This window comes from Plectropomus leopardus, chromosome 14 (assembly GCF_026936395.1).
Source record: "Plectropomus leopardus strain MGB_pleo_1.0 chromosome 14, ASM2693639v1, whole genome shotgun sequence".
NCBI lineage: Eukaryota > Metazoa > Chordata > Actinopteri > Perciformes > Serranidae > Plectropomus > Plectropomus leopardus.
In genome coordinates, this window is record NC_142189.1 from 7,667,722 (window position 1) to 7,695,125 (window position 27,404).

At 37.7% G+C, this 27,404-nt stretch overlaps 3 protein-coding genes and 1 long non-coding RNA gene across 7 annotated transcripts in view; 2 read left to right on the forward strand and 2 right to left on the reverse strand.

The window, feature by feature from the left end:
- Window positions 1–16,523, reverse strand: part of nin (ninein (GSK3B interacting protein)) — a 37,784-nt gene extending 21,261 nt beyond the window's left edge. For 2 of the 4 annotated variants that reach the window (XM_088087594.1, XM_042501023.2), the window contains exons 1-6: window positions 7,057–7,110; window positions 6,673–6,885; window positions 5,011–5,104; window positions 3,657–3,832; window positions 354–396; window positions 91–266 (exon numbers count right to left, since the gene is read on the reverse strand). In XM_088087594.1, the coding sequence (XP_087943720.1) occupies window positions 91–266; window positions 354–396; window positions 3,657–3,832; window positions 5,011–5,104; window positions 6,673–6,885; window positions 7,057–7,110 (756 nt within the window). Of the gene's footprint in view, window positions 1–90; window positions 267–353; window positions 397–3,656; window positions 3,833–5,010; window positions 5,105–6,672; window positions 6,886–7,056; window positions 7,111–10,591; window positions 10,929–13,801; window positions 14,020–16,388 lie in introns of those variants that run through there. The other 2 variants (XM_088087592.1, XM_088087593.1) reach the window with 2 other exon arrangements.
- On the forward strand, window positions 12,815–18,451 carry LOC121954059 (lysophosphatidylserine lipase ABHD12-like). The gene is made up of 12 exons (XM_042501382.2): window positions 12,815–13,154; window positions 13,826–13,928; window positions 14,153–14,272; window positions 14,437–14,467; window positions 14,551–14,596; window positions 15,461–15,590; window positions 15,684–15,721; window positions 16,078–16,157; window positions 16,933–17,015; window positions 17,200–17,278; window positions 17,368–17,501; window positions 17,917–18,451. The coding sequence occupies exons 1-12, from the start codon at window positions 13,052–13,054 to the stop codon at window positions 17,942–17,944; spliced, it is 975 nt and encodes a 324-aa protein (XP_042357316.1). The 5' UTR covers window positions 12,815–13,051; the 3' UTR covers window positions 17,945–18,451.
- Window positions 18,452–18,556: 105 nt separating this feature from the next.
- Window positions 18,557–24,149, reverse strand: LOC121954061 (uncharacterized). The gene is made up of 3 exons (XR_006106537.2): window positions 23,903–24,149; window positions 21,122–21,296; window positions 18,557–18,696 (listed from the first exon to the last, which is right to left on the reverse strand). It is a non-coding gene; the product is annotated as an uncharacterized LOC121954061 (long non-coding RNA).
- On the forward strand, window positions 18,696–26,839 carry LOC121954060 (lysophosphatidylserine lipase ABHD12-like). Its single transcript, XM_088087596.1, has 12 exons — window positions 18,696–20,169; window positions 21,146–21,248; window positions 21,417–21,536; window positions 21,712–21,742; window positions 21,830–21,875; window positions 22,798–22,927; window positions 23,006–23,043; window positions 24,412–24,491; window positions 25,069–25,151; window positions 25,319–25,397; window positions 25,490–25,623; window positions 25,902–26,839. Exons 1-12 carry the CDS (start codon window positions 20,067–20,069, stop codon window positions 25,921–25,923), a joined length of 969 nt encoding a protein of 322 aa, XP_087943722.1. The 5' UTR covers window positions 18,696–20,066; the 3' UTR covers window positions 25,924–26,839.
- The last annotated feature ends 565 nt before the right edge of the window (window positions 26,840–27,404 follow it).

A 27,404-nucleotide genomic window follows, 5' to 3' on the forward strand; every position in this document is an offset into this window, starting at 1 on the left:
GTCACTGAGTCAGAGAGAAATGCAGAGTGGTTTTATTAAACAGTGATTTGAAAACTTTTAAACAGTCACTCTATTCACTTTTAATCTTACCTCCAGGCCCAGGTGTTCACAAAGAGCGAGCAGTTCGGTGTGAGCAGCACATCCGTCCCATGATATCTGCAGCTCGTCACAGGCTTCACGCAGTCTCTCCTCTAAACAGGAGGACAGAGGGCGGATGGATCCCCGAGGTGTACTCGGCTCATCGGGGTTCCAGAGATGCATCTGACCTACACACAACATGAGACAGACTGTGATCATTCAGCCACAAACTTCTATAAAACGAATTAACTGAAAATACAGCGAATGTGACATACCCTCTGCCTCGTACTCCTCTGTGCTTGTTTCATGAGCATAGCGCTGTTAGAGACCAAAACACACAGAAATTAGTATCACAAAGAAGCAAGCATAATGTGACCTGCCAACATGTTTCTGTAAAAGATCTAAATTACAGAAACTCATTTGTGAGAAAAATTACCACATTAAAACTCTGCAGGCTGATTTTCTCATGTGACAATCAGCTGTTTATGAGTTCAAACATGTTTTTAAATTTCGTGAGGTTGAGTCTGGCTGCAAAGTGGGGGCAGCAGAATCCAACAAAAAGCACAAAAGAGCTTTTGTGACGACACGAGGGCATCAGGGACGGTCAGTGTGCAAATCACCACAGAGAAAATGTGTCAAGGACAATCATACTTCTCTATATTTTCTTTCCTCAACTTTAAACATGCTAATAATATACTATCCATGCCAATGTCCAACATTTTAAAACTTAACTTACATAACTTCAACTTAAAATGACATAAATAAGAAAAAATCAGACTGCTCACTCAGAAAAAAATGTTTATTTGCAACCAAAAAAATATTTTGCTGTTTAAAATCAAAATTCTAATGTGAGTTTAAAGACTTCAGTGTAAACTCAGTTATGTTTTTTAGTGCTTGTCAAGAAAAATATAAAAGGAGGAGGGGTTTATGTGGCCGAGCCCAGCGTGACTATCTATTGTCTGAGAAGCAAACAGTGAGGGAATGAAGAACAGATGGGATCCTGCGAGAGGCGTTTTGATACATGGTGTATAGGCATCCCAGAGGGTGGGGGTAGTGGGGGCTCATTGTTCCTCTGTCACAGTCCTGCACCCTCCTCCTCCCAACGCACCGGGCCTGCAGTCTCTGTGGCGGAGCCCCCCTGACCCATCCCCATCTGCTGGTCCCCAGGCCGGACATTGTAGCATTGTTGCAACCTAGATTAGTCAATGCTGAGACACGCTTCACTTCAATGTCTCGAATAGTGTTTGTCTTGACGCAGGCAGGCAGGAGCACGGACAATACGCAGAATATTAACACATCCATCCGCGCACAAGCTGAGCTGGACATCATTATACCATTTTGGTGACCAGTCGGAGACTTTTCTTTGCTGTGATTTATTCTGCTGCAGCACATTTATGCCTGCACGTCCATTAGTTTGAAAAATCAACCTGGTGTCCAAAGGCCATGGGAGTCAGTAAATCCTAAACTTACAGCTGAATTTAGCCATTATTCTGGTTATCTATGTTTTTTTCTTTAATCAATTAATGGTTTAGTAGGTCATATGGCTGCACAATATATAGTTTCAGCATGAACACTGCAATGTGTGCGTGAGCAATAGTCACTTCACAGGACATGCAATGTTAAAAGACGTCACGCTACACATTTTTTTTGCTGTTTGTAACAAAAGGAAAACTGGCATGGTTCTAATTTCTCATAACTAATGTTACCAGCTAGGTCTACCCCTTTAAGACAAGAAGAGTGAGACTCTCCTACTTGTGAACAAAAATACTGTAACTAAATAGCTCTATTTGTCAGAACACAAGACTATAAAAGCTGCAAGCCAGTCTAAAGCTAACTGAGTTAGCCTAAAGAAACCGGAGGTCTCTCAACTACAGTCCAAAGTTGTGAAGCTGGAAAGGTAACGTTAAAACTACTGTTAATCTACAGAATAATTCTGTATGGTAAACAACTAAAACACGGCGCACTAGTAGTCAACCACTACCTGAGAAAGAGCAAGGAACAGGAGGGAAGCAACATAAGGGAGCCCCCTTATTTTAGGGTCAGCAACATGCATTATAAATGTAACATGTTAGATCATTGACTTCAGCCTGGATTGATTGAATATGAGTCAAACAGTGTATTAAACTACCTTATCCCCCCTCCTCGCCCACAGAAAAGTCATTTTTCAGCTCTTATTATTATTTTTAATTTCTATGCAGATGTACTCCCCAACAAAATAACACCATTAATTCTAGAATAATTGTTTTTTTTCAAAGCAATTAAAGTCATCTTATGAAAATCACAACGCCACTTTTTTCCAGTATCATGCAGCCCTAGTCAGTAAGATGTCCAAAGACATGCAATTTAAAATGCTATAAAAGGAGACAAATCGTCTACATTACAGCCAATAAGGCTGGGCAATATGGAGAAAATAAAATATCATGACATTTTTAAGCAAATATCACAATATTGTTACGATATTGTAGGGTTGACTTTAGGTTGACTTTCACAAAATATTTTCACAATGAGAATTTGAAAAATAATCACCAGTAATGTGGATATAATAACTAAGGGGGTAAAGGCAAATAATACGACAGTCTAATGAATCCAGAAAATTTCATCACTTTACTGTCATGCAGTCATAAAAACCAGGAAAAGAAAAAAAAAAAGATATCTTGTCTCATAAATGATAACAATATAATATTTATATATTGCCCAGCCTTAATAGCTAAATAGATTTTCAGTACAAAATGGGACCTCTTGCTGGGATTACTGTACATTTCTCACCCTAATTTCCATTGCAGGCCACAGACGCACAAAGTATGAGATTAGACCTCTCTACATATGTCAAACAACTCTCCTTGTCAGCAGTGAGAGCCGGATAATCCAAGAAAAGGATCTAGAAGATCAACCAGAGGAACCATGCAGAGTGTTCAGCTGTGACTGAACTAATGCTTTACAACTCTGCGACACAGACACACGTCCCAGTCAAGCCACTAATGTTCAGTGCAGACAATGGGAGACACCTGCTTTCAATCTTAAATAAAGAAAAAGGACCTGACAGCAACCCTGGCAACCCTGACGACCATAAACACAACGACTCTCCTTATCTGCTGACAGCTCTGATCTGTTTCAATATGATGATGTAAATTCCTAAATCACTGTGCTGTTGGCTTGACGACCACATCGCAGCAAGAATATACACTCAGGGCAAAGTTCAACACTTACACAGAAGCGTACGATGACACATTAAATCGACGACTGTGTGTGACGTTACACAAACACTGCAGTTACATCTTGACTACTGCAGGCTTATTAAACAGTAATTATGCTCCCAGTGTTATTTACAGACAGTGCTGCGTTGTTATGCAATGTACAGGGCCTTGTGATTCCTGCGTTTGAGTGTCTATATTACATTTCAGGACCTGCCCTGCGTGCCACTAAGCTGATTAGCTAAGAATAACGGCTCGCTGACGGCCTGTGTCGCCGAGAAGCACAGCACATACAAGGACAGGAGGTGATAAGGACGGCATCCGAGTGTCTGGAGGTTCAGATCGGTGCTGGAAAAAAATCAGAGAACATCAGCCTTAGCCTTTTACCTCACGCTTCCGGGGAACAGCTGAGTCATAGTTGTCCTCCTGATCCTCCTCCCCCTCCGCCGGGTTTGTGTTTGCAACTTCAGAGAAGTCTGAAATAGGCTCGATGAACTCCGGTGTGGAGCGGCGGCCGTAACGTTTACTGCCCTTCACGAACTTTGGTTGGATCTCTGGAGATTCTGACGAGAAGCAATGACAAGATCAAAAAAGGGGAATTATCATTACATCCACAGCATTTAAAAATATCATAAGAAGGCATGCAGAACAAAGGTTATTATTAAAAACAGAAAGAACAACTGATCAATGACTAATACATGCTGCAGCCTGCAGCATCTACTTCTCCAAAAGTGACAACTTCTCCAAAAGTGGTAACTGCAGAATCTTTTTAAAGTTTCCATTTGTTTGAACCAAACTGCAGGTTGGACAGACTTCATCAACGGCAAAACTGAAATGATGCAGTAAACTTACTGTTGATGCATCCTTTTTTCTAATAATACTACATTGTGAACAACAACTCTGTGGTGAAATCACATAAAGAGTGGCGCTGCGTGACTCTGTTTGTTTTGAATGTATTTCTTGTCATGGAAACCAGTAAAAAAAACTTGTTTTGAATGATGTTATCACATTGTCGGTGATGTGTCTGTTTTTTTTTCCGGAGGTCGGCACAGACACCTGCATGCCCACCAGATCACATCCCCTGCTCTGGATGCTACTGTGGCCTGACTACACGGCTCAGAGGTCCTGAGGACCACCGACAAACAACAACATTAGAATTTTAGGTTCCGAAAATGTGCTGAAATTCACACATATACATGTATATATATATATATATATATATATATATATATATATATATATATATATATATATATATATATATATATATATGGCTATGATGACGATTTACTGTCCAGGGGACACACTGTGTTTAAATTTTTTAGTGTCTGTTTCCAAGAAATTGATCATTATAAAACTAACATTCTTTACGTTAGTTACATAAAAACAAACAAACACACAAACCATGCCAGTGGTCCAGCCATGATGGTGTAAATAGTTCAACTGCCGGTTAATTGGCTTTGAACCTGCGCTTTTGGCTCTGAGCCTCTGTATGTAGATTTACAGCTGAATCAGCATGTGGGCTGTTCCACTCCTTCAGCCTTCACAATCACCTTCTACACTTGGCTGGCTTGTTAAGCGGAGAGAGTGTCGTTAAAGTTCAATATTTAACTGACACTAAATCACAGATTAGGTTAATGATACGGCCTCATGCTTTGTGCATGTTTTCAGGCAGGTGTTGCATCTGTTTTAAAGATATTTGCATGCGATTTCTGTGAAAACATGAGAATCAAGACTTTACCTGGTTTCGACAAGGTCTCCTGTTCTGCTGGTGGTGGCTCAATAGTTGATGACAACACCAGAATCAGTGCATTCTTGAACTGGTTGAAGTCAACCTGAAACGAGAATGAAGAAGTACAGAAGTAGTTACATAAATGTGAGGAAATGCCAGCAATGCTTAGCATGTGGAGCAAAAGTTTATGAAATTCCTCAGACTGGATGTAATATTCCCCATGTGCCGGGTGGAGGCTGGGTGTCCCTGGGTGTCTGGGTGGAGGAGGGTTTGCTGAGCAGAAGCAGAGAGGTCACACTTCAAGAATCAACAGCTGCTAACCCTGAATATGCTGATTTTCTTTGTGTGCCGAGGCTGGCGGCTGCCGGCTTTAGGTAGGGGGTTTTCTTTTTTGACTTTATTGTTGGATGCCATGGCTAGGCAATCAGTTCGCTTGCCCTCTGCTAGCTTTTACCCCGCCCACACACACACACGCTAGACAATAGACATCCGTCTGTCCACACGCTTATATACAAACCCAACTTGATGCAAAAGTGTGGAGGTAAGCAGTTTGGCTCAGTGTCATCCCTCTGTTTTACTCTGAAAAGATAAAAACTTGAAATCCTCTAAGTGTGCAATCCATTGTACACAACCTGAAATCCACTTGCACAGATTAGACCAGTGTCGTTTCTTTTTCATACATTTCCACATGGAGCACCCTTAAAGAAATGCATCTGTGGATGGTGATTATCTGGCTCTGTTGTCCTGACGACAGACACCTGGGATCAGGGCTGATGGGGGCACATTTTCTCCTCAACAAGACGGCTAACAAAGCACCAAAAAGCCCAGAGACACAAAGACCTGAGAGCTGGAGTGGCTCAATGCAGGCGTCTGCCAAATTCAAAGGATGCAAAGAATTCTTTGCACAGGGACGACTCACATGTGCATCAGAAAAAAACTATATTTTCCTGCAAATACAACTTTTCAGAGCAAAATACTGTAAAGCATAACATGCCTGTAGGACAAAAACAAACCAGGGATGTCCCGATTTGATTAAGGCATATTTTTTTTTTAACTTATCGGTGTCAGCTATATTGGGCTTCAAATCATTTGTTTTATGTCAGTTGTTTTTACTTTCACGCAGAGCAACACTGGGTGTCAACTCTTCAACTCTGCTGTCTCTCCACCTGCGGTGAAACATCAAACACTATGATTGGAAAAATGCACCACAAGGCCGTTTATTTACTGAAGTTAAGAGCAGCTCAGTGTGAGAGTCTCGCATTTTGTTTTCAATAAAGCGCGTGGTGTTTCTCCGCTCTGTTCGCAGCAGAGACAGATATGGTGCAGAGCTTACTACAACCACACCCACCACGCCACTGCAAATGCAGTAAATGCGTAATCAGCCCAAAAGATGTCACAATGACCAAAATAAACACTCAGCAGGATGCAGTTCATTCAGGTAACTCAGGCAAGGCTGCACCAAAGCGGCTAACACTGGAGAACACACGCGGGGACAGAGACATTCCTTCAGGACATCGACGAGACCAAAAACATTAAAAAGAGGTTTGTCTTTTACTTTATTTAGTCACTTTTACTTTATTTACAGTCAATAATCAATGGGACTGAGAGTAAAAAAGGGGACTGGGATATCCCTAAAACAGCTTTTTTGAAGTGGCTGATGAATAAACTCACCCTGGCAGTGAGGCGGTCCTGGCTCTGCAGCAGTGTGTGGAGAAGAGCAGGTGTAGCATCGTCCAGGTGCAGCGACTGGCAGAGGTCAGACAGCTCATCCACACACAGCGAGCCAGAGCCGCTGGCATCAAAACTGTTAAAAACTTCTTTTAGGCGCTCCTCGTACTGGTCCTGCTCCTGGGTGTCATCCATCCCACAGGACAGCACCCTGCCCTGAAAGACAAGGAAGGAAAATCCTGGTTTTATATAAGACTTTCCTTCGATTTTAGCTGATGTGTCCATCCAAAAACACCAGAACTTCAGGCATTCGCAAAAAATCAAAACAAGAGGTCAAAATCTGTTCAGTCTAACAGCATGATATATTCAGTCACCGTTAATACTCACAAACAGGGTGGAAACATCTATCTCAACAGCATGCGTCCCTAACAGCTCCTTCATTTGTGACTGTCGCTGAGCGACTGAGCCACCAACACACACCGCTCCAGCGTCATTTGTGGTGGAGGCTTTGGCTAATCCAATTAGAATGATTAGACAATCAGGTAAATTGATAGACGCGGCCAAGTCTGACACTGACCATGACTCTCTTTCAAAGCCTTTAGCTTGGTTGTTTCATGTAGTTCAATCTGATGCACATGTGAAAGGGGGAATTCATCTTGTATAGGCAGTTTGATGCATTTAAATGCATTTGTTATAGATAGTGTCAATGAATATAATATCAAAATGTGAGGGTTAATAATGATAAAAATGATAACAAGCAACATGTTTGAGGTTTTTAAGACTGAATGCTCCATGAAATAATTCACACTGGTGATAAAGATGAAGGACAGAGACACCAAAGTGGCTCTGAACCAAGTGGAACAAGAAGCCACAAACTAATTGGGAAGGTCACAACAAAAGCCTCGAGCCAACACTCAGTGGCGGGCAGAATCAGTTACAAAGACACGGACAAAGTTGTTACACTTTCTGTTTGGATGCATCATTGCTGTAATTAAGAAACAATGTGAACCATTTGACAGAGAGCAAACCCCATTTGTGTCCCCAAAAACAGAGGTCTGGAGTCCAGAACAGCACAATTAAGCCATGTCTGTCTCAAACAACGAAGGAAACGCAAACTATGAATTCTGATCATTTTTGTATGAAAGACGAATGCAAGAGGTAATCATGCATCACAAAAATAGAAAAGATGGAGTCTGACTAATTTAAGCACTGACATAACTCATAGACGCAACAGCTCAGGTCAGCCACCTGAAGCTTAAGGAATAATGTCAGTTAACATGACTGGAAATAGCAATACAGAGCTGAGCACAGTAAAACATTCACCTACTTCTATTTTTACTTTCCACAAATTGTATGTCTGACTGTTACAACACATTTCTGCACGCTACATGAATACTTGGACTGCTGGCATCAGTCGTATGTTTATAATGTGCCCCTACTTCATATTTTTCAGCTTTCGCCATATTTCTTTCAACTTGTATTATTGCACTTTTAATTACCCTGCTTCAATGTATATGTGAACCTGTATCATGAACTCTTTTTGTGCTTAATCCAGTATTTTCTTTTGTTTAAGCTTAAATCTCTCCCTGTACGATGAACAAATAAGGCGTCTTGTTTAGGATCTTTTTTTCATTTACTGACTGCACATCTTACTGCCTCTTTGTTTCCTTCAAAGCTAAGCACTTTATTTTTTTTACATCTTTATTCTTTGTGTTGCAGCTTTTATGATACACCCTTTGTTTTTTGTCTTATTCTGAACTGCGTACATATCACAGCACTTTAACACCTTTAGTGTTTCTACAGAGTTTAAGTTTCATGTTTTTAAGTGTTTGTCGTGCTGCAAGAATAATTTCTTCTTGTGGGATGAAAAAGAGCTGAACTAAACTTTGTTCCATCATAAGAATTGCAGAAATGTTGTGTATATGACCTTGTGAACTGAAGTTTGAAGAGTGTGCAATTATATATCTGATGAGTTAAAATACAAAGAGCACCCTCCTCCTGACCCCTGCCTTTCCAGCTGCTCTCAGCGAGATCATCGAGTGCTCGGCCAGGTGTCCCCCACACCCCAGACTTGGGGTTCCCATTCACCACAGACAATAGAGACAAAAACCAAATCAGTATTCTGCATCTGCACTTTTTAGCAGCTTATGAAATGCAAGAAAATCATGGCTCAGCAGCACGGCAGTTTGTCTAAAGCTATAATGATGGGAAAAAAAGAAGACATCAAAACAAATGTATTAAAACTGAAGGAAAAGAACACTGGCCTGACCTTATCTAAATTATCTCACTAAGTTTCCCTCCTCACACTTTGCTTGTTTTGTCGCACTGATTCAGTTTGCATTTTCCAAGCAGCCTCTGAGCCAATTATCCCGGTAGTCCTCCAGCTCGGCTCAGCCACAGTGGCTCATGGTGGCCGAGGTTTGACAGCTGCTGCAGCCAAAGAATCACTTGTCCAGGTCACAAGAAAAAGGTTAATCCTTCACACCATCCCACCATGCACTTTCACTGCTAATTATCACTAACAGATGTCAAATCTGGAAAAACTAAAAAGTTCAATACTTGTACAGGCATAGGAGATGATGACAATTCAATAAACTCCAGTTTCTTGCATATTTCTAAGCAAACTAGAGAGAAAGAATCACACCATGAAGAAAACTTTCTTATAAACTGCAGCAATAATACATTTGTAACTTCACAATCTCAATACATTCACCTTAAATATGCACCAAAACACAAAAGAAAATTCCTTGTATCTGAAAACCTTCTAAATCTGAATTTACTATAAGAACTATATATAAAGCTTACAAAATGTGATTGGAGCGAAGACGTTTTCATTGAACATTTTGGGAATATCTAATGAAAAATAGTCTAATTTCTGATTAAGCATATGAATGCATATATTGTATATTTATTATGTTCATCAATCCTGTAGGAATGAAACCGTCACTAGGTCCTGCAATTGCTTTATTTCTGCAATTTTTATGATTTTTTGTGAATCTTTTTGTACTTGACCCCAACAAAAAGCCAAAAACCATATTGCATTTCTATTTACTTTTGCATAGCTTTACACAGACACAAAAAAAGTGTATAAACTTTGAACACAGCATTGCAAAAAGCGACTGATGAGACCTTAGAAAATGCTATTTTTGCCCTGTTTGCCAAAGGTGCACCTGGCATGTGACTGCAAATCTACTCACTGTCAACACTTTCATCTCTGAGCTGATGAAATAAGAGCAAATATTATTTTTAGTGGTTTTATGATTCAAAACAAAACAACTCTTTTTAATTACTCCATGTTAAAGTAAAAAATAATGTGGTGAGATCATTTTTAAACTTTTCCACAGTCAAGTATCTATCACAGTTGTTTGTCTGGGATGTGAAAACAATGTTTAAGTTCAAAATAAACTATTCCCAATGCACCATATCACATACAAAACAGTTAAAAAACTAAGTTTTTAACAACCAAAAACTTGTGATTATCATATCAGCTATAAACCCTCTTCACAATAAAAGTGCAGTAAAATATGACAAGAAAGACCAATATCAAATGTTAAATCGCATTGGTTCATGTGTCCAGTTATGAATAAATAAATCTCCTCTAGCATCAGTGACTGGAAACAGCGTCAAAAGTTGCCCCTGTAATGCTTGACTGCAGCTTAACTTCACCTGAGTGCACTTTAAAGTCAGTTATGGGTATAATAAACATAACTATGAAGCGGTTTAGCTAAAAAGCTAAACTAGTCAAAGAGGAAACTCACAGAGATGAGCTATGCTAACCCGGCTAAGTTACCGACAGGCATGTGAGGAGGAAACAGTTTGTCGGGATTGCCGTTGGCTCCATCTTCATCCTTAAATGTTTTATGTTAAAACTATGAAAATCAGAGAAGGAACAGTATCGACATTGTTAGCCAAAAAAACTCACCAAAGTCTCCGAACTTGGACGATAGTTGGCTCCTTTTTCAGCTGAATTTTGGATATTTACGCTAACTTAAAGGCGGGTATAAATAAACTTTTGCAGCACGTCTCTTGTGCTCGTGTCGCGGCTCCCTCGCAGGTATAAATCTCCAGATGGATAAGTTATATGAGTCGTTAGCTTGTAGATAAAGTGGGTTTTTGAGGGGTTTGTTGTTTTATTTCCAGAGGGCTTGGTGGTCGCTTTGTGTCCTCGGCTGTGTATCATCCTCCTGTGGGCTCGTAGCGGATTTTGAAAAGCGGCTGGTAGAGGAAGGGGCGGTGACAGGCAGCCTGCGACGGGCTGACTGGACACAGTCCCGCCCCCTGTGGAGCACGCTAACACGGCCAAATTAATATGATACCTCCCTGTTTTAAAAGATAATAAAATGTTCATCTCGGTGTTAGTGGACCGTTATGTTATGTAATTGTAACATCACAAATTGTTCATGAGGAAAAAGATAACGCCTGCACACTTACTCAGTGCCACATGAGTTTATCCCCATGAGACCCCGTAGAAAAAAAGTTTTTATTATTTTGACTTTTTAACATAACTTGAGTAATTGATGCGTAAATAGGAAATTACAAAGTTTTTTTTATCCCTCAAAAATGTTATTTATTGGTGTTTCATAACATGTCACTAAATGTACATTTAATTAGCTATAAGGACCACCACTCAAAAAAGTGCATGTAGTATGAAATAAATAAGGAAAAGGAAAGGGTCTCAATAAGTTCTGAGTTATTTACATATCAAGTAATACAACCATACAATTTGACCTACAGTTTAAAATAAATTTTAAAAAATTTACTTTGGTTGTAGAATTTGATGATGGCGTGGCATTGTCGGATGAAACAGCTGATTGTCTGAAAGCAGCAAAATGAGACAAACAGAGTGGAGCAGCGCGGATCTCCGACAGCGCGGATCTCTGACACAGAGGTTGGCGGCGCGGATCTCAGTCAGCGTGGATCTCCGACAGCGGCAGCGAGTGTGTTGTATGCAAAAACAATGTAATTAGTTACTAAACCTGTTGGGTAATTGTAATGGAGTAAAAAGTGCACATTACCCTCTGAAATGTGGTGGAGTAGAGGAAGAAAGTAACATGAAAAGAAAGCTACCTCTATGTTTTGCACAATCTTGCATGCAGAGGAAAAATATGTGGTCTCAGGTGTCAGAGCACAGTGTGTACACTCTAAACAATGTATTATGCAATACAAAATTCAGACCAGTGTTTACTCAAAACATCAAATATTTCACATAAAACTGTAGGCACCTTCCTTAAAACATGACAAACTTTACTGAGTTTGATCATTTGACTGAAGACAACAAATATAACTTTAGAAAAGCTTTTCATCTTCCTTCTTTGGTGTCAATTTTAGGTCACTGGACCTTTTTTTTTTGGAAATGTGCTCTTGTCACCAAATCCTGGGTAAAAGTGCACTGGATGGTCAGTAGGGTGCGCTATTATAAAACTTTTAATCTGGAGTGTCTCTAAGTACATTTTGTATTAACTGTACTTCAGCCATTTAAAGGTTGATTAGGAGTTTACACACAAAACATAATTAACATGTCAAATATGCACTGCATTAACCCTTTGAAACCTGGAGTAACATCACTGCTGTTGTGTTGCTTTCAGATGTATGGTGAAAAAAAATAGTGAAAAACTATATTTAAAATTATTGAACAAAATTATTGTCATTTTAATGCACTTTTCTGGGTCATTTGCTTGTTTTGTTTTAATTTTCCAATTCTTTAAAATTTTCTGGTAATTTTCATGTACTTTTCACTAAATTTCTGGTCAATTTTTGGGTTACTTCTTTCATTGCTCAATCCCTCTTCTCATATTTTTAAAAGAAATCAAGCAAATTTACTACATTTTCAAAAGGTTACATTACTTTAAAGTATAAAGTACTTGAAATAAACTCCATCAGTGCATCAATAATAGTAATCCAGTAATATAATATATACTAATAATACACTATTACAGACCATTCTGTATTATGAGGACGTAACTGGTGCTTAATTTGCATTTTTAAAATAATAATTACTTGCTTTAACTTGATTTAACTTTTTAATGACCGAATCAACAAAGTATTTTTACATGTGGTACTGTGCTGCTACCGCTACTACGTCAAAGAACTTCAACGCCCACAATGCCTTGTATTGGACTGTGGTGACGTTAAACACACGTGACCTGTCAGCTGGTGTGTTCGTTGCTTGCAGTGTTTGAATAACTGTATTAAATGTGAACCAACTGCAGCAGAGGAGATGGTTAGATTCAGTTGAACGTTGACCTCTTTTTTCTCTGTATTTCACAACAGTCATATTGTCAGAGCTCAGCTGGATTCTCCCTGACTTCACGGCTGAATTAAGGAAAAGGGAACACACTGTTTTTGTTGTTGCAGACAGGAAGTAAATTCACTTGAGGCAGGAATGAAGAGAGCGGTGATATTTCTGATCACTGTCTACGCCTCAGTGCCTGTCATCATCTACCTGTTCCCCTGGATAGTGGGACATGTCGTATATTCCCACTTGAGTAAGTAATTTGTGTTTCCTGTTCAGAGAGCTTTTCTGATGTACAGTCAGAGGAGAGGTAACCATATGGGTCATACACACTGTGGTGGTTACTTTGTGAAAGTGATATATATAATATGTATTTGGATATTCTTATTTTAATATCTGTGCAGAAACATAAATTGTATTAATATGAAATAGCCTGTGGACCAAGTTATGTGTTGTAGTTGCAGTGAGATGTATGCTATTTTATGTTATAGCATGCTATTATCAACGTTATTGTGAACGTTATACGGATTTAGTTGTGTAAAGATAACCCATAAATACCTACAAATGTTCAAATAGCAAATGCATTCCAAATTATGAATAAAATCATCAAATTGTGGCTCAATACAGTGTCCCACTGTTAAGAAAAGCTCTAATAAGCCATGTTTGTTAATTGTACATATTCCTACAATAAGTGACGCACTAGAATTCATGTATGTCCTGTGAAATCATAAGATAGTATTTCGTATAATTCACCTACAAAACATACAATGATACAATAAAATGCAATATGATATGACACAATTTGATAAATACGTTACAATATGATGATGCATTACTGTGTGGTGTTATAGATTATGGCGCATGATAATATACTACTGAAATACAAAAATCAGTACTGACCTTGTGTTTTCTTGCCTGCTGCAGTAAGGTTTCCATTCTTTGTGGATCTCAGCAGACCTGAAGACGTGCTGAACCACACATGCAACTTCTACCTCGACACGGAGGAGGGGGTCTCAGTGGGCGTCTGGTAGGTCGTTTTTGGGTCGCTGTTTTGTCCTTTGAAATGCATCAGTACTTGAAAATACCTCGAGCACGTGCATATTCGGTACAGGTGGCTCCTGAGGACAAAGGACCACAATTTAGTCATTAATCTGCACGAGACCACTCAAAGGAACCCTACTGTAGATCTGATAACACAAGCAGATTTGTTTTTCTTTCTCCTCTCTCGCTCTCTATCTTTGTGTCTCATAGGCACACGCTCCCTGCCAGCCAATGGGAGGAGGCCGCAGGGAGAAGCCCTGAGTGGTACTGGGAAACTCTGGGAGACGGCCATCCTGTTATTATCTATCTCCACGGCAACACAGGGACCAGGTGAGGATAGGGACCCTCGAATTGATCCTAATGGAGTCTAGTGGGTATCACATGACTGCTCAGGCCCCTGGGCTTATCCACAGGCACAACGAACACAACGTTTGTGGGCTGGAGTAAAAGAGTCCTGTTTGTCTCTATTCATTGCTCTCATATCATTTCTGCAGGGCCATAAATCACAGAGTGGAGCTGGTGAAGGTACGGTTCCTGTTTGAAAGCATTTTCCAGGTTTGATGAACAGTTTGGATTTAAGATTAAATTCAGATTTTTGTGTGTTGCAGATTTTAAGTGCTGCAGGGTACCATGTCGTCTCTTTTGACTACAGAGGTAAAATGTTTAATGCTGCTCTTTCAAGTGATAATATTTCTGCTAAATATGACCCATAATCCCTTTTTGGGGTCCTGAATTTTCCTAATTTTATAAACTTATAAACATATTTCTTTCAGATCCCAAATTAATATCATTTAATTTTTTTAAAACGGTTTTCATGAAGAGGTTTAAAAGGGACAAATTTACTCCAACCATTTGGTAACGGAAACATACTGTACGTTTGTCTATAAGTGACTATTTTTGCAAAAATAACAACAATTCAAAATGACAACAAAATTTAATTATTCATTCAGACCCCCTATAACACGTTAAGCATGAAATGTTTCCTTATTTAATATTATAACAATATGTAATTATATGGTATCCTTCCTTGAAATATGAAAATAAGAAAAAAAATGAACTTGTTCTCAAAGACCACCCTCAAAATAAACTCCATATGCTTTTACATAAAAAGCCCTTATGGGTTTCATTGGCACTTTTATCAAGGTTGTGAATTTTTTTGGGACTAACATTTTGTGCCAGTGCCTTTTGGATGTCCCATTATAGCAATACGTTCTGGTAAATTCTGTATTTTGTCACTTTTAGTGATTGTGAAAGCCCAGTTTGTAACAAAAGGGAAGGGTCATCACTTCAGTACTTTTCCTTATATTGGCCAGAATAAAATAAAAGTTGATTGTCATTATTGTTATTATTTTCTTAAATGAGTAAGGAAGTCAATGTCAATATCACAAAAGGGTTTAAATTGGTAGTCTTTCCACGTTTACAACAGAGTATATTACTGATGTATTATCCTGTTAATGACTATACAATGTTATCTGGAAACATTCATGATTTTGAGGGTTGGTATGTCTTCTAATTTAGGTTTTGGAGACTCTACTGGGGAGCCAAGTGAAGCTGGACTGACCACTGACGCCCTCCATGTTTTCCACTGGGTAAAGAAACGCAGCAGCGGAGGTCCTGTCTATCTGTGGGGACACTCGCTCGGATCTGGGTGAGTTTCAATAAACAGTGACATCCATTACCCATGACGCCAACTGAAATATAAGAAATGTGTAGCACATACTCTTCTTTTGTTTTCTTGTAGGGTGGCAACAAATACTGCAGTGAAATTACAAGAGGAAGGTGAGTTTTTGCCTTTAAAAGGCCCTGGATTAACATAGGGGATTTTAATCACTTTGGCTGATTAGATCTCTTAAGTCTTTGAGGGCATGTAAAGGCTGTTTGATTGGCATCTCTCTCACTTTTTTGTTAGTTTGCAGATGTCCAATAATCAGCCAGAATAACTCAAAACACCCGTGTGTGTATGTGTGTGTGTGTGTGTGCCGGTCCCTTCAATGGCAAGGGCAAATAACTTTTAAAAAATGCACTGAAAATCACAAACTGTATGCTGAATTTCATTATTATTAATTTTCTGCATATCATTTTTATACGGTATATTTTTTAATCGTGTTTTTAATCATTTTTGTCTTTATTATCAGGGTCTGTTGTTGATGCTTTGATCCTTGAAGGAGCATTCACAAGATTAGGAGAAGTCGCAACCAACCATCCGCTCACAAAGGTGAGGCCAGTTGTTACATTTTTTTGTCAGCTCTCAGCTCCTCAGGGTGTTTACCGATCCATGAAAACACAGCTGTTTAAATTTGCTTTTGTTTCAAAAAAGCACATAAATACAAAGAGAACAACATTTTTTAAACTGCAAATGTTGGGGAAATAATAAAAAAAAAATACAGGACATTTTTAATTAGACAGCTGATTCAGTACAGAGACTGGGGGGCACACAGTAGCTCACCTGGTTGACTCCAACCTGCGGCCTTTTGCTGCATGTCATCCCCTCTCTCCCCTTTCACACTAAGGCTGTCCTAAACATGATAAAGCCAAAAAATAATCTTAAAACAGTCTTAAAAAGACAAGAAGGCAAACAGGAAACAATGGGAAAAGAAAGGTGAAATAATACACAAAAGTCAAATTTGGATTTAAACCAATGAAATCATGTTCATATGACTTAATGAAGATTCACAATTAGACCAAATCAAATAAATACAGTAGTAAGGCCTTAAATGTAAATATTTCTTCTTAGATACAGATATTAAGACATGTTTACCATGGTAAAATCACTTATTGTTGATAAATAGTGAAAAGGCTCACTTCTATCACTTTCTGTACCCATACTCATACCCATACTGTCCCCACACTATCATCACTCATTTGAAATTCACGATTTTAAACCCAATACTTATTTCTATTCTGCAGGTATTTGTGTTTTTATTGTTTAAGGACACAGGAAATTGCAAAATATTTCTACTCAGCTTTTACCCTGTTTTTCTTCCCACCAGATGTACATGTTCCTTCCGGGATTCGAGAGTTTGCTGTGGAACATATTGGATATGAACAACATTGTGTTTGATAACAATAAAAAGTAAGTTCCTCTTTTTTAAGTGCTTAATTTGTGGCTCTTATTCTTCTTGGTTTATCAATCTTGCAGGGTTTGCAACCTTTTCCATCTTTAAATAAATGCAGCATGCAAAAGAATATGATAAAATGGTACAAAATAGATTTTGTATTTAGCTAATCTATCTCTGACTGTGAAAACATCTCCACAGTTTAAAGGTCTTGACCAGCCCACTTCTTCTCCTGCATGCAGAGGACGACCACATTGTTCCCTATCACATGGGTGTGAAGGTACAGTATGTCTTTGTGTGTTTTGATCATTTTCTAGTGGATGTTGCTGCCTCTTTGCTGAATTATTTTGCTTTTTTCTCTATCTCCAGCTGCATGAGATATCACTCCAGGCTAAGAAAGAATATAACAGAGATGTTCAGGTTGAAATGATCTCCTACAGTGCAAACCTTGGATATCGCCATGACGAGATCTACTTAGATCCCAATCTGACGAATGTAGTTGGGTAAGTTTTGTCAGAACTTTAAAATGCATGATAAACTAATGTGCAAAACCAAAAGAGCACAAGCGTAAACTGAACTTACCACCACGCGGTTGTATGCCTAAGCGTTTGAATTCTTGAGGTATGGCCAAAAACATGTTTTGTGAGGTCACTGTGACCTTTGACCAACAAATTGCCAAATTTGAAGAAATTCCCTCAAGACATTTTTAGATATCGCATTCTCGAGAATGGGATGGACATACATGCATATGGACAGACAGATGGACAATCCAACAACATAACGCCATGGCTAATGCTGGCACGGTTGCATAAAAACTATGTTTTTCACTCGGTTAACTGTGTTTTTCTTGGAAATTCTGTCCGTAAAAAAACAGAAAACAACTGAAAATAAATAATATTTTATCTGTTTTGTTTGCAGGAAATTTCTACAAAATCTGAGGCCTTAGATCGGCTCTTCCTCCTTCAAAAAGGACCAATAAATCCCAACAAAAAGATTTATTTTTGTCACAAAACAAAAGCACTAATTCTACATGTTATATTATACAGTAGGTTTGTATTTCAACACTGGGACAAAATACCGTAAATCACAAATGAAGTAGATTCATATATTTCCTCAGCAAAGCTACACTGAAACAGACACAAACAAATCGTCTGACTTCAGTACAGACAGGCATTGTCACTCAGTGCATACAGCATTAAGTCGCAAGAATGTGATCAAAAATTCGGTGAAGTCAGCTGCTCTGTTACTAGCATCCCACTGAATTCCCGACATGCAGAAGCCCCCACCAATCCTGAACTCCAGGAATGCCAAAAGTGAAGAAATTATTTGACCTTGCTCGACACTGACTCTTGATATTCTGTATATATTGACGCTGAAAGACTGTAACAGACAATTTTTTGAATTCAAGTGTGTGACTCAGGTGCTGTGACAATAAAAAGTGATCAGAAAATGGTAACGTGCAAATGTGAGTTCTGAAACACCCACAGTTCTTGACGTGTGACTTCAAGGTTAAAATAAAGGAGCAGTAAATTATTTTTAAACATACAGGCAGCCCCTTGGTTGTGAAACAGCCTCACATTTTCTTCAGAGCTCTTGTTTCTTTGATGACCCCTCTCGGTCGGCTACACGCCCCACACCTCTGTGGCGTCATGTGATGGTTCTGTCGCTGGTCACCATCTTCGTCCACTCCTTTGGATTCTTTTAGAGAAAAATAATGAAAGATTATTATAGGTTTGTAAGTCCCTCCAGGATTTCGCAATCACATCAACGCAAATTCAATTCCTGTGAATTCATTTAGCTTTGCAATTTTGTCCAATCACCCCGACTTTACTGCAAATTTGACGACTTAAAATGGTTAAGATCTCATCTGATTGTAGAGCTGCACAGCATATTGATTCACTCAGCCCTTCTCTCTGTATATCACCAGACTGCTGCTGTGCCAATGACAGAGTCACACACACACACACAGACAGGAGTAACTGTAAGCATCACACAGATAACGTTACCCACTGTGCCGGTGTGAGATTATTGGTACCGTTTAATGGCACAGTGTCCTTTGCTCGCCGCTGCTGCTGTTGTATTATCTCGTGTCGGGTAAAGAGACAGAGAGCAGGAGGAGAGAAGCTCACAGAGATGGTTTTTCAGTGTTGCTTCGAAACAGCAGCAAGTTGATTGTCAGCTGTTGCTATTCCCCTCCCATCCACCCCCCTACCTTTATAAATGGTTGAGTGGGAAACACCTAATGCTCATAACAATAAGCTCAGAATTTGATACAGCAACACAACTATTTTTGCAATTTTCACTTGCCCCCTTAATTTCATTGTAAAAACATGTCTAAAGTATTGTAACTTGCATTGCAATAAAAAAAGGCTGCCATGAAACTGGGTATTTCAGGCTACAACAATCAGCTTGTGAGATCCTGGACAGACTGATATGTACTTTTGTATTTCTGCCTCTGCAGTTTTGATATCTGTGATAATTTCTGTATTTATTTCCTTCTTGCATGTTTAAAAGTTGTTAATGACTTTATGAGTTAAGTTTAAATTTCCATCCCTTCTCAAAAGTATAAAGCACTTGAAATATACTCCACCTCCACCTGCTGTAACATTAACATTTTGCTTGTAAATCAATGCGAAGATGATTATAACACACACCATTAAAGACCATTTTCAAAGTACTTTTTTGAATACAGACTGTATGTGCTCTTGCTTAAGCAAACTTCTGAATGCAGGAACATATTTTGTATGAGGTGTAGCTACTATGTGCAGTTTAACTCCCACACCCACAATGCCATACCGTGCAGTTTGATGATGTTGCAACACAGTAAACTGTCAGCTGGGTGTGTTTTTTGTTTGCATTGTTGAATAATAATATCAAATGTGAACCAGTAGCAGCGGAGTAAATAATTAGTTTCTGTTGAACAACCTTTTTTTCTCTGTATTTCACGACATTGGTGTTGTCAGGAGCAGAGCTTTGCTGGATTCTCCCTCACTTCACGACTGAATCAAGGAAACGGGATTATTTTGTTTTGTTGGTTCATATAGGAGATAATTTTAACTGAAGCAGGAATGAAGAAAATCGTGTTATTTCTGATCACTCTCTATGCCTCATTGCCTGTTGGTCTCTACGTGTTCCCCTGGATACTGGGACATGTTGTATTTTCTCACATGTGTAAGTAATTTGTGTTTTCTGTCTAAAGTATTACTTTAGTATACAGCCACTACATGTTAGATCACCATTAAACATAAAAAATAGCTTTTTTTTTAGAGCAAATGTAACCAAATGAATTATACACAGCGTTGTGGTTAGTTTGTAAAAGTGATAAAATATATTAAAGTATTCTTCAGGTATTCCAAAGGTCATGCAGAGACGTATATGGTATGTCTCTGCATGTATAAACTGAAGAAGCCTGTTCATCAAGTTATGTGTTGACATTGCAGTGGGAACTTGTTATTGTACGTTATCACACATCATTCTCATTATGAAAACTACTCACATTTAGATGTGTAAATTTATATTAAACATGCAAGACCTGAAAAACCTACAAATCCACTCATAGCTGACGCTCAGCACAAGATTTTAATGGTGGTATCCTCGGCTGAACTTTTGTCAGTTGGCTCGGTCATGCCAGGTGAACCAGCAGAGGATCTGTGCTGTGATTCAGTTGTTGGCTGTGGTTCAGCAGAAAGAAAAAAGTTTCTATATGAAACCGCCCGCAACATAGGTTGCTTTGAAATGATACAACATAAGATACAAAACAAAACACTATGTGAGGATATAATACAATTAGATATGTTAAAATATACATTATAATATTGCATTTTAAGATACAATACAAAATAATGTGTTATGTTACAAAATATGTTAAATAATACGATACTATTTGGTATGATACCATATAACACGATCCCAACATTATGTTCACATTGTTTGCATTATGTTACGCGATGATATGATTCACGGTGACAATATAATATGATACGATACAAGACAATAACTTATGTTACAATTTGATGATACAAGATACTTTATAATGAAACACAACAAAATGTGATACAATATGATGAGATATGATTAAATACTCTACAATTTTAAAAAGAATTGAGTAAAAATCATTACTGACCGTTTGTTTTCTTGCCTGCTGCAGTAAGTTTTCCATTCATGGTGGATCTCAGCAGACCTGAAGACTTGCTGAACCACACATGCAACTTCTACCTCGACACAGAGGAGGGGGTCTCAGTGGGCGTCTGGTAGGTACTTAGTGGGTTCAGCACGTGCATATTTGTTATAGGCAGCTCCTAAATGAATGAGAACACAATTTAGTCATTTATCTGCTCAAAGAAACCCTACTGTAGATCTGACAAGACCAGCAGATGGGTTTTTTCTCCTCTCTCGCTCTCTATCTTTGTGTCTCATAGGCACACGCTCCCTGCCAGCCAATGGGAGGAGGCCGCAGGGAGAAGCCCTGAGTGGTACTGGGAAACTCTGGGAGACGGTCGTCCTGTTATTATCTATCTCCATGGCAACACAGGGACCAGGTGAGGATAAGGACCCTCGAATTGATCCTAATATAGTCTAGTGGGTATCACATGACTGCTCAGGCCCTTGGGTTTATCCACAGCCACAACGAACACAAGGGTTTGTGGGTCGAAGAAAATAAATATGAAAGACGCTTGTTTGTTTGTATTCATTGCTCTCATGTCATTTCTGCAGGGCCTTACATTACAGAGTGGAACTGGTGAAGGTACAGATTATTTTTTAAGCATTTTGTAGGTTCGATGAACAGTTTGGACTTGAGATTAAATTCAGATTTTTTTTGTGCGTGTTGCAGGTTTTGAGTGCTGCAGGATACCATGTCGTCTCTTTTGACTACAGAGGTAAGATGCTAAGTACTGAAACTCTAATGTCCTGGATTTTTCCTGATCTAATGAGAATTACTCACAAACATGATTTTGAACATGTTTCAGAAGTCTGCCACACAAAACAAAGCACATTACTTTTGAGATGTCAGCTTTAAATGATGGTAAAATATAATCGATTTTTCATGTTTTCTTTACCTGTGACTGGACCGACTGTTTTCAAGGGAGCATCATCCCAAACCTTGAATAAGTGCATTTGGATTTCTGTTATTCGAATTTTAGTTTGTTCATAAGAAGTCTAAAAGCATTTGGGAGAAAGTACTCATATCCTTTACTAAAGTACAAGTACTTATACCACCTTGTAAAAATAAGTATAAGTCCTGCATTGAAAATGTTTCTTGCGTAAAAGTAAGCATAATCAGGAAATGTATTTTATGTATTAAAACTATAAGTAGTCAGAAAAATATTTTAAAAAAAGAAGAAGCAAAAAACAAAAAAATGAATAAAAAATATTCAAAAATAAACTAGAAAGTGATTTAAATGTTTGTCAAAAATTGTTGGCTATTAATTTTCTGTTCATCAGCTAATTGCTCAATTGACTGATTGTTTAAACTGTACTTTTATTAACTAGTGGGTGGACTAATTCATAACAAAACATCATATTTTATGATCTTGTGTCATGTTTTATATGTCAAAATCTTAATTTGTGAAGTAACTAAATCTGTCAGATAAATGTAGTAAGGTAAAAAATACCCACTTTGAGATGAGGTGGAGGTATGAAGCAAAATACAAAAAAATAGACAAGTACAAGTAACCCAAATTCATATTTCAGTAAACTACTTGAGTAAATATACTTAGTTACATGTCTATAAGAGACTTAGTGGGGTTTACATTTGTGCGTTAGTAACAATCTACATGATAACCTAATCGCCTAATTTAGGTTTTGGAGACTCCACTGGCGAGCCAAGTGAAGCTGGACTAACCACTGACGCCCTCTACGTGTACCACTGGGTAAAGAAACACAGCAGGGGAAGTCCAATCTATCTGTGGGGACACTCGCTCGGCTCTGGGTGAGTAACGTCCATTGTTTGTGACACTAACAGAGACAACAGAAATTTAAAACACATGCTATTTTTGTTTGCTTGTAGGGTGGCAACAAATACTGCAGTGAAAATACAAGAGCAAGGTGGGTTGAACTCTTTAAAGGCCACAGGTGGTTTTAGTTTTCTTGGCAGATTAGATTTCAAGTCTGTGTGGGCATGTGGACACTGATGGACATCTATGAGACACCCTGTTTAGACCTGGTATTAACATGTGTCTCAGGTGATCTGATTTCTTTTTTTTTTTTTCATTTAAGACGGGGCAATGTACAGTAATTCACATTTAAACAAATATAATTACACCCGAATTAGATGGGGAGCTAGTTTTCATCAGTAGGTCCTTGTCTGATTTTAATAGGTGTCCTGAAATCATGATAAAAAATAAAATGTGAAGATACAATACATACAAGGGTTAAAACAAACAACATTAAGGTGACAAACAATATTAACCTTCTGAAACCTGGATCAACATTAGTTTTCTTACACTGTGCTCAGATGCATTTTACAACCTGTTTAACCCTTCAACAACACGCGAAAAAAGGCAGAGAGCAACTTGGCAAGAAATGTCCCACGAATTGCAAGAAACTGCTATAAAGGTGACGGAAGACAACCTGTTATGTTAAAAATAGGAGGGAAAGAGAGATAGAAAAGGATATTAGAAAATGATCAAAAAAAGGGTAAAATGTCCAGAAACTGTTTTTATGATTATTATAACTGTAAAAAAAATATGTTACAGATTATATATATATATATATGTGTGTGTGTGTGTGTGTGTGTATATATATATATATATATATATATATAGTTTTTAGTACTTTTTTCAGGTAATTTCCTTGTTTTTGTTTTTTTACCTTCCTTTTTTGCCAATTGTAACAGTAATTTCTTGCACCTTTTTTGGGTCATTTGGGTCAAGCAGATTTTTCAGATTTCAAAGTGATAACTTACCCATTTTATGTAAAGTTGGATGACGTGTTGTGTGCCCATCCCTCATTTTGCCTTTTGGAAGGAGACGAGTTGAATTCTGTTGACACAGTTACTAACATGACTACTGAGCGTGCTACAGACCAGCGAGGAAAAGTATTGACATAATAACTGTTTGTAGGGCAGTAACTGAATCAACACATAAGTGATGAGCTGAGAACAGCATTGTGTCTCAGCTGTCCACTTGTGTCCAATCAGCCAGAATAACTCAAAACACCTGTGTGGGCGTGCAGGTCCCTTTGAGGAGAAGGTGGCTGACAAAGACTGACTGCAAGAGATGAAAAATTCAGCTGAAAATCATGAACTATACACTGAATTTCATGCACAGATTATTCTGTAAACCATGTGACACCAAGAAGTCAATAATTTCTGACTTTACAAGCCTTGAAATGTTATTTTAATACTCCACTGTCCATATCTTTTGTTTATTTTATCATGTTTTTAATCATTTTTGTCACTGTCTTTATTTTCAGGGTCTGTTGTTGATGCTGTAATTCTTTACGGAGCATTCACAAGAATAAAAGACGTAATGGTCCTCCATTCCCTCACTCAGGTGAGGCCATTTGGTACAAATGTTTCTACATTTGTTGTGTCATTCTGGAGTCCCTCAAGAAGTTTCCATGAAAACACAATTTTGTCCAAATTTATTTTCTTTTGCCATGTCCTTTTATTTATTTTATTTAATTTCTTTTACTGCAGAAAAAGTACAGAGATGTTTTAAATAGACAGTTGAGAAAGTACAGAGGCTGAGATACAGGAAACACAGAGCGAAAGATGAGATAACATGCAATAAAAGTCAAAGTGGATAAGACTGGTTAAGAACCCATAAAGTTATGTGTGACAAATCCACTGAGCTTTACAGCGTCAAATGAAAGCAACATTTAGACTAAGTTTATATTTAAAAAACTTCAAGTGAAAGTATTTCTTTTTAGACCTCAATACGAGGTGTTTACAATGTTAAAATCACTAAACAGAAATCTCACTGGTGACACAGCTCACTTAATATTTTTTGTATATTCTATATGCTTTATTGCATTGCAACTATTTCTGTTCAAAAGTATTTGTATGTTTATTGTTAAACCGAAAATTGCAGAATATTTCTACACAGTTTGTTCCCTGTTTTCTTCCAGATTTACATGTTCTTTCCAGGATTTAAGAGCTTGCTTTGTAATGTTTTGGAAATTAACAACATCGTGTTTGCCAATGATAAAAAGTAAGTACGCATTTTTTTCTAAAAAGTGCCTTTTTGTTGCTCTTATTTCAATATTTTGCTTGTAAATGCAGGGAGCAGTGTGCAAAATAATAATAAAATTGTGCTTAATACATTGTATGTTTCCATCTCACACTGTAAATATATATTTTACTTCAACCTCTCCATAGTTTGAAGGCCTTAAAAAGTCCACTTCTTCTTCTGCATTCAGAGGATGACGATACTGTTCCTTATCACATGGGTCAGGAGGTACAGGAGGTCTTCACATGTGTTAGATCATTACTTACTGAATGCTGCTGCCCCTTTACTGAAGTATTTTGCTTTTCTGTCTCTATCTCCAGCTGTACGAGATATCACTTCAGGCTAAGGAAGAATTAAACAAAGATGTTCCCGTTGAAATGATCTCCTACAGTGCAGATCTTGGATATTCCCACAGCATGATCCACTTAGATCCTGATCTGGCAAATGTGGTTGGGTAAGTCTGGACAGGAATGAATTTTAAAATGCATGTTATGGTTATGTGCAAACTGCTCCCATTTAAACTTGACTGAATTAGAGAAAACAAGATGAATCATTATGTAATTACCACAAATTTTCAAATTCAGTTGACTTAAAATTGTAATACAGCCTGGAAGCTAACTTTTTACTGTTTTACAGTGTGTCTCTCATTAAGTTTGCTGTGTTTTTTTGTTAAATCCTGCTCATAACACAACAGGAAATAAGTGTAATATATTTCTTCTGATTTGGTTGCAGGAAATTTCTCCAAAACCTGTGACAGCAGATCGGAAGCCCAGAGGATAGACAGGCTTTGTGACTCAGTGCACACAGCATCAAGTCGCAGAAATGTGATTTAAAATTCGGTTTAGTCAGCTGCTCAGTTTCCGACATTTTGAATGTAATCCTGACTAAACATAATATAAAGTCACTGTGAGGGTCTAAGGACAGAGGGATGTTCTATGCTGTAAAGTCCTCTGAGCCAAATTGTGATTTGTGATGAGGGAATTTATAAATAAAATAAAATTAAATTGAAATTGAATTAAACAGCGATATGGGTTTAACGCTAATAGAACAATTTTGTTTGCACTCATGGAATTTGTAGAGAAAATAAACAATAGAAAATAGAAAATAAAGAATATGCAGGGGTGTTCCCAGATCTCAAAAAAGCATGTGACATCATTGAGCATGAATTATTGTTGAAGAAATTACAAAGATATAAAATTAGAAGTACAGCTCTCTCGATGTTAAGCAGCTACCTGATGATTAGGCACCAGTATATCCAAATAAATAACTTAAAATCACAATTTCTTAAGGTCACTTGTGGCATTCTCCAGGGCTCAGTATTGAGACCATTGTTGTCTATTTTTTACATAAATGATATATGTGAGGTCTAATAAAATAACTGTATTCTATGCAGATGATACTAATTTATTTTGTTGTAAGGCCTTGATATGACTGTTGGATACAATGAAAAAATAATTGAAAATGCTCAAGAGTTGGTTTGATTATAATAAACTAACACTACATTTAAATAAAACAACATTTATAATATTTGGGAGTTGTTTAACTAACTCAAACAAGTGCCTCACGATGAACTAAAAATGGAAAAAAAAGAGCCTGAAATTAAATTTCTTGGAATAATAATTGATAATAAACAATGCTAAATAAAATATCAAAGTCAACTACATAATAACTGTAATCAAAAGCACTTAGAGAGAACCAACAAACCCACTTTTTATCAAATTAAAAGCACTGAAATTCAAAGATTTGGTTGACTTTCAACGGTTCAATTAATGTCCAGAACAAAGATCATTACCTCATTCTACCTTAAAGTTGTTTCAAATTAAAGAAAGTTTTCATGATTTGAGAGAAATTATCGTTTAAGAGTTAGTGAAATGTTGTTTTACAGTCAAATGTGTTAGTTTATGGAACAACTGTAGTGTGGAAATCAAAACATGTACAACATTTAACAAATTTAGACTAATTTTTAATTACATATTTAGGGGATATGGGGTACAGGATATGTAGATATGTATTGTTTTTCTTGGTTTTGGGGGTTTGTGTTTGTGTTTTATACAGATTTACATGTTCTTGTTTTGTCTCGAATGTGTTTTTTTTTTTTTTTTTGGTGTGTATGGTGAATACGGTGGCAGAAAATGGGAATATTTGTGTTAATTACTAAGCTTTTTGATGAAATATTTTTTTAAAAAAAGGGTTGATTTGATAAGTATTCACTTTCGCATACTTCTTTTTGGTAAT

Coding starts and splice junctions, on each gene's coding strand:
- LOC121954059 (XM_042501382.2), top strand. CDS start 13,052: ATGAAGAGAGCGGTGATATTTCTGATCACTGTCTACGCCTCAGTGCCT. Junction 13,929..14,152: donor GGGGTCTCAGTGGGCGTCTG/GTAGGTCGTTTT, acceptor TGTGTCTCATAG/GCACACGCTCCCTGCCAGCC. Junction 15,591..15,683: donor GGACACTCGCTCGGATCTGG/GTGAGTTTCAAT, acceptor GTTTTCTTGTAG/GGTGGCAACAAATACTGCAG.
- LOC121954060 (XM_088087596.1), top strand. CDS start 20,067: ATGAAGAAAATCGTGTTATTTCTGATCACTCTCTATGCCTCATTGCCT. Junction 21,743..21,829: donor ACAGAGTGGAACTGGTGAAG/GTACAGATTATT, acceptor TGCGTGTTGCAG/GTTTTGAGTGCTGCAGGATA. Junction 24,492..25,068: donor TCCTCCATTCCCTCACTCAG/GTGAGGCCATTT, acceptor GTTTTCTTCCAG/ATTTACATGTTCTTTCCAGG.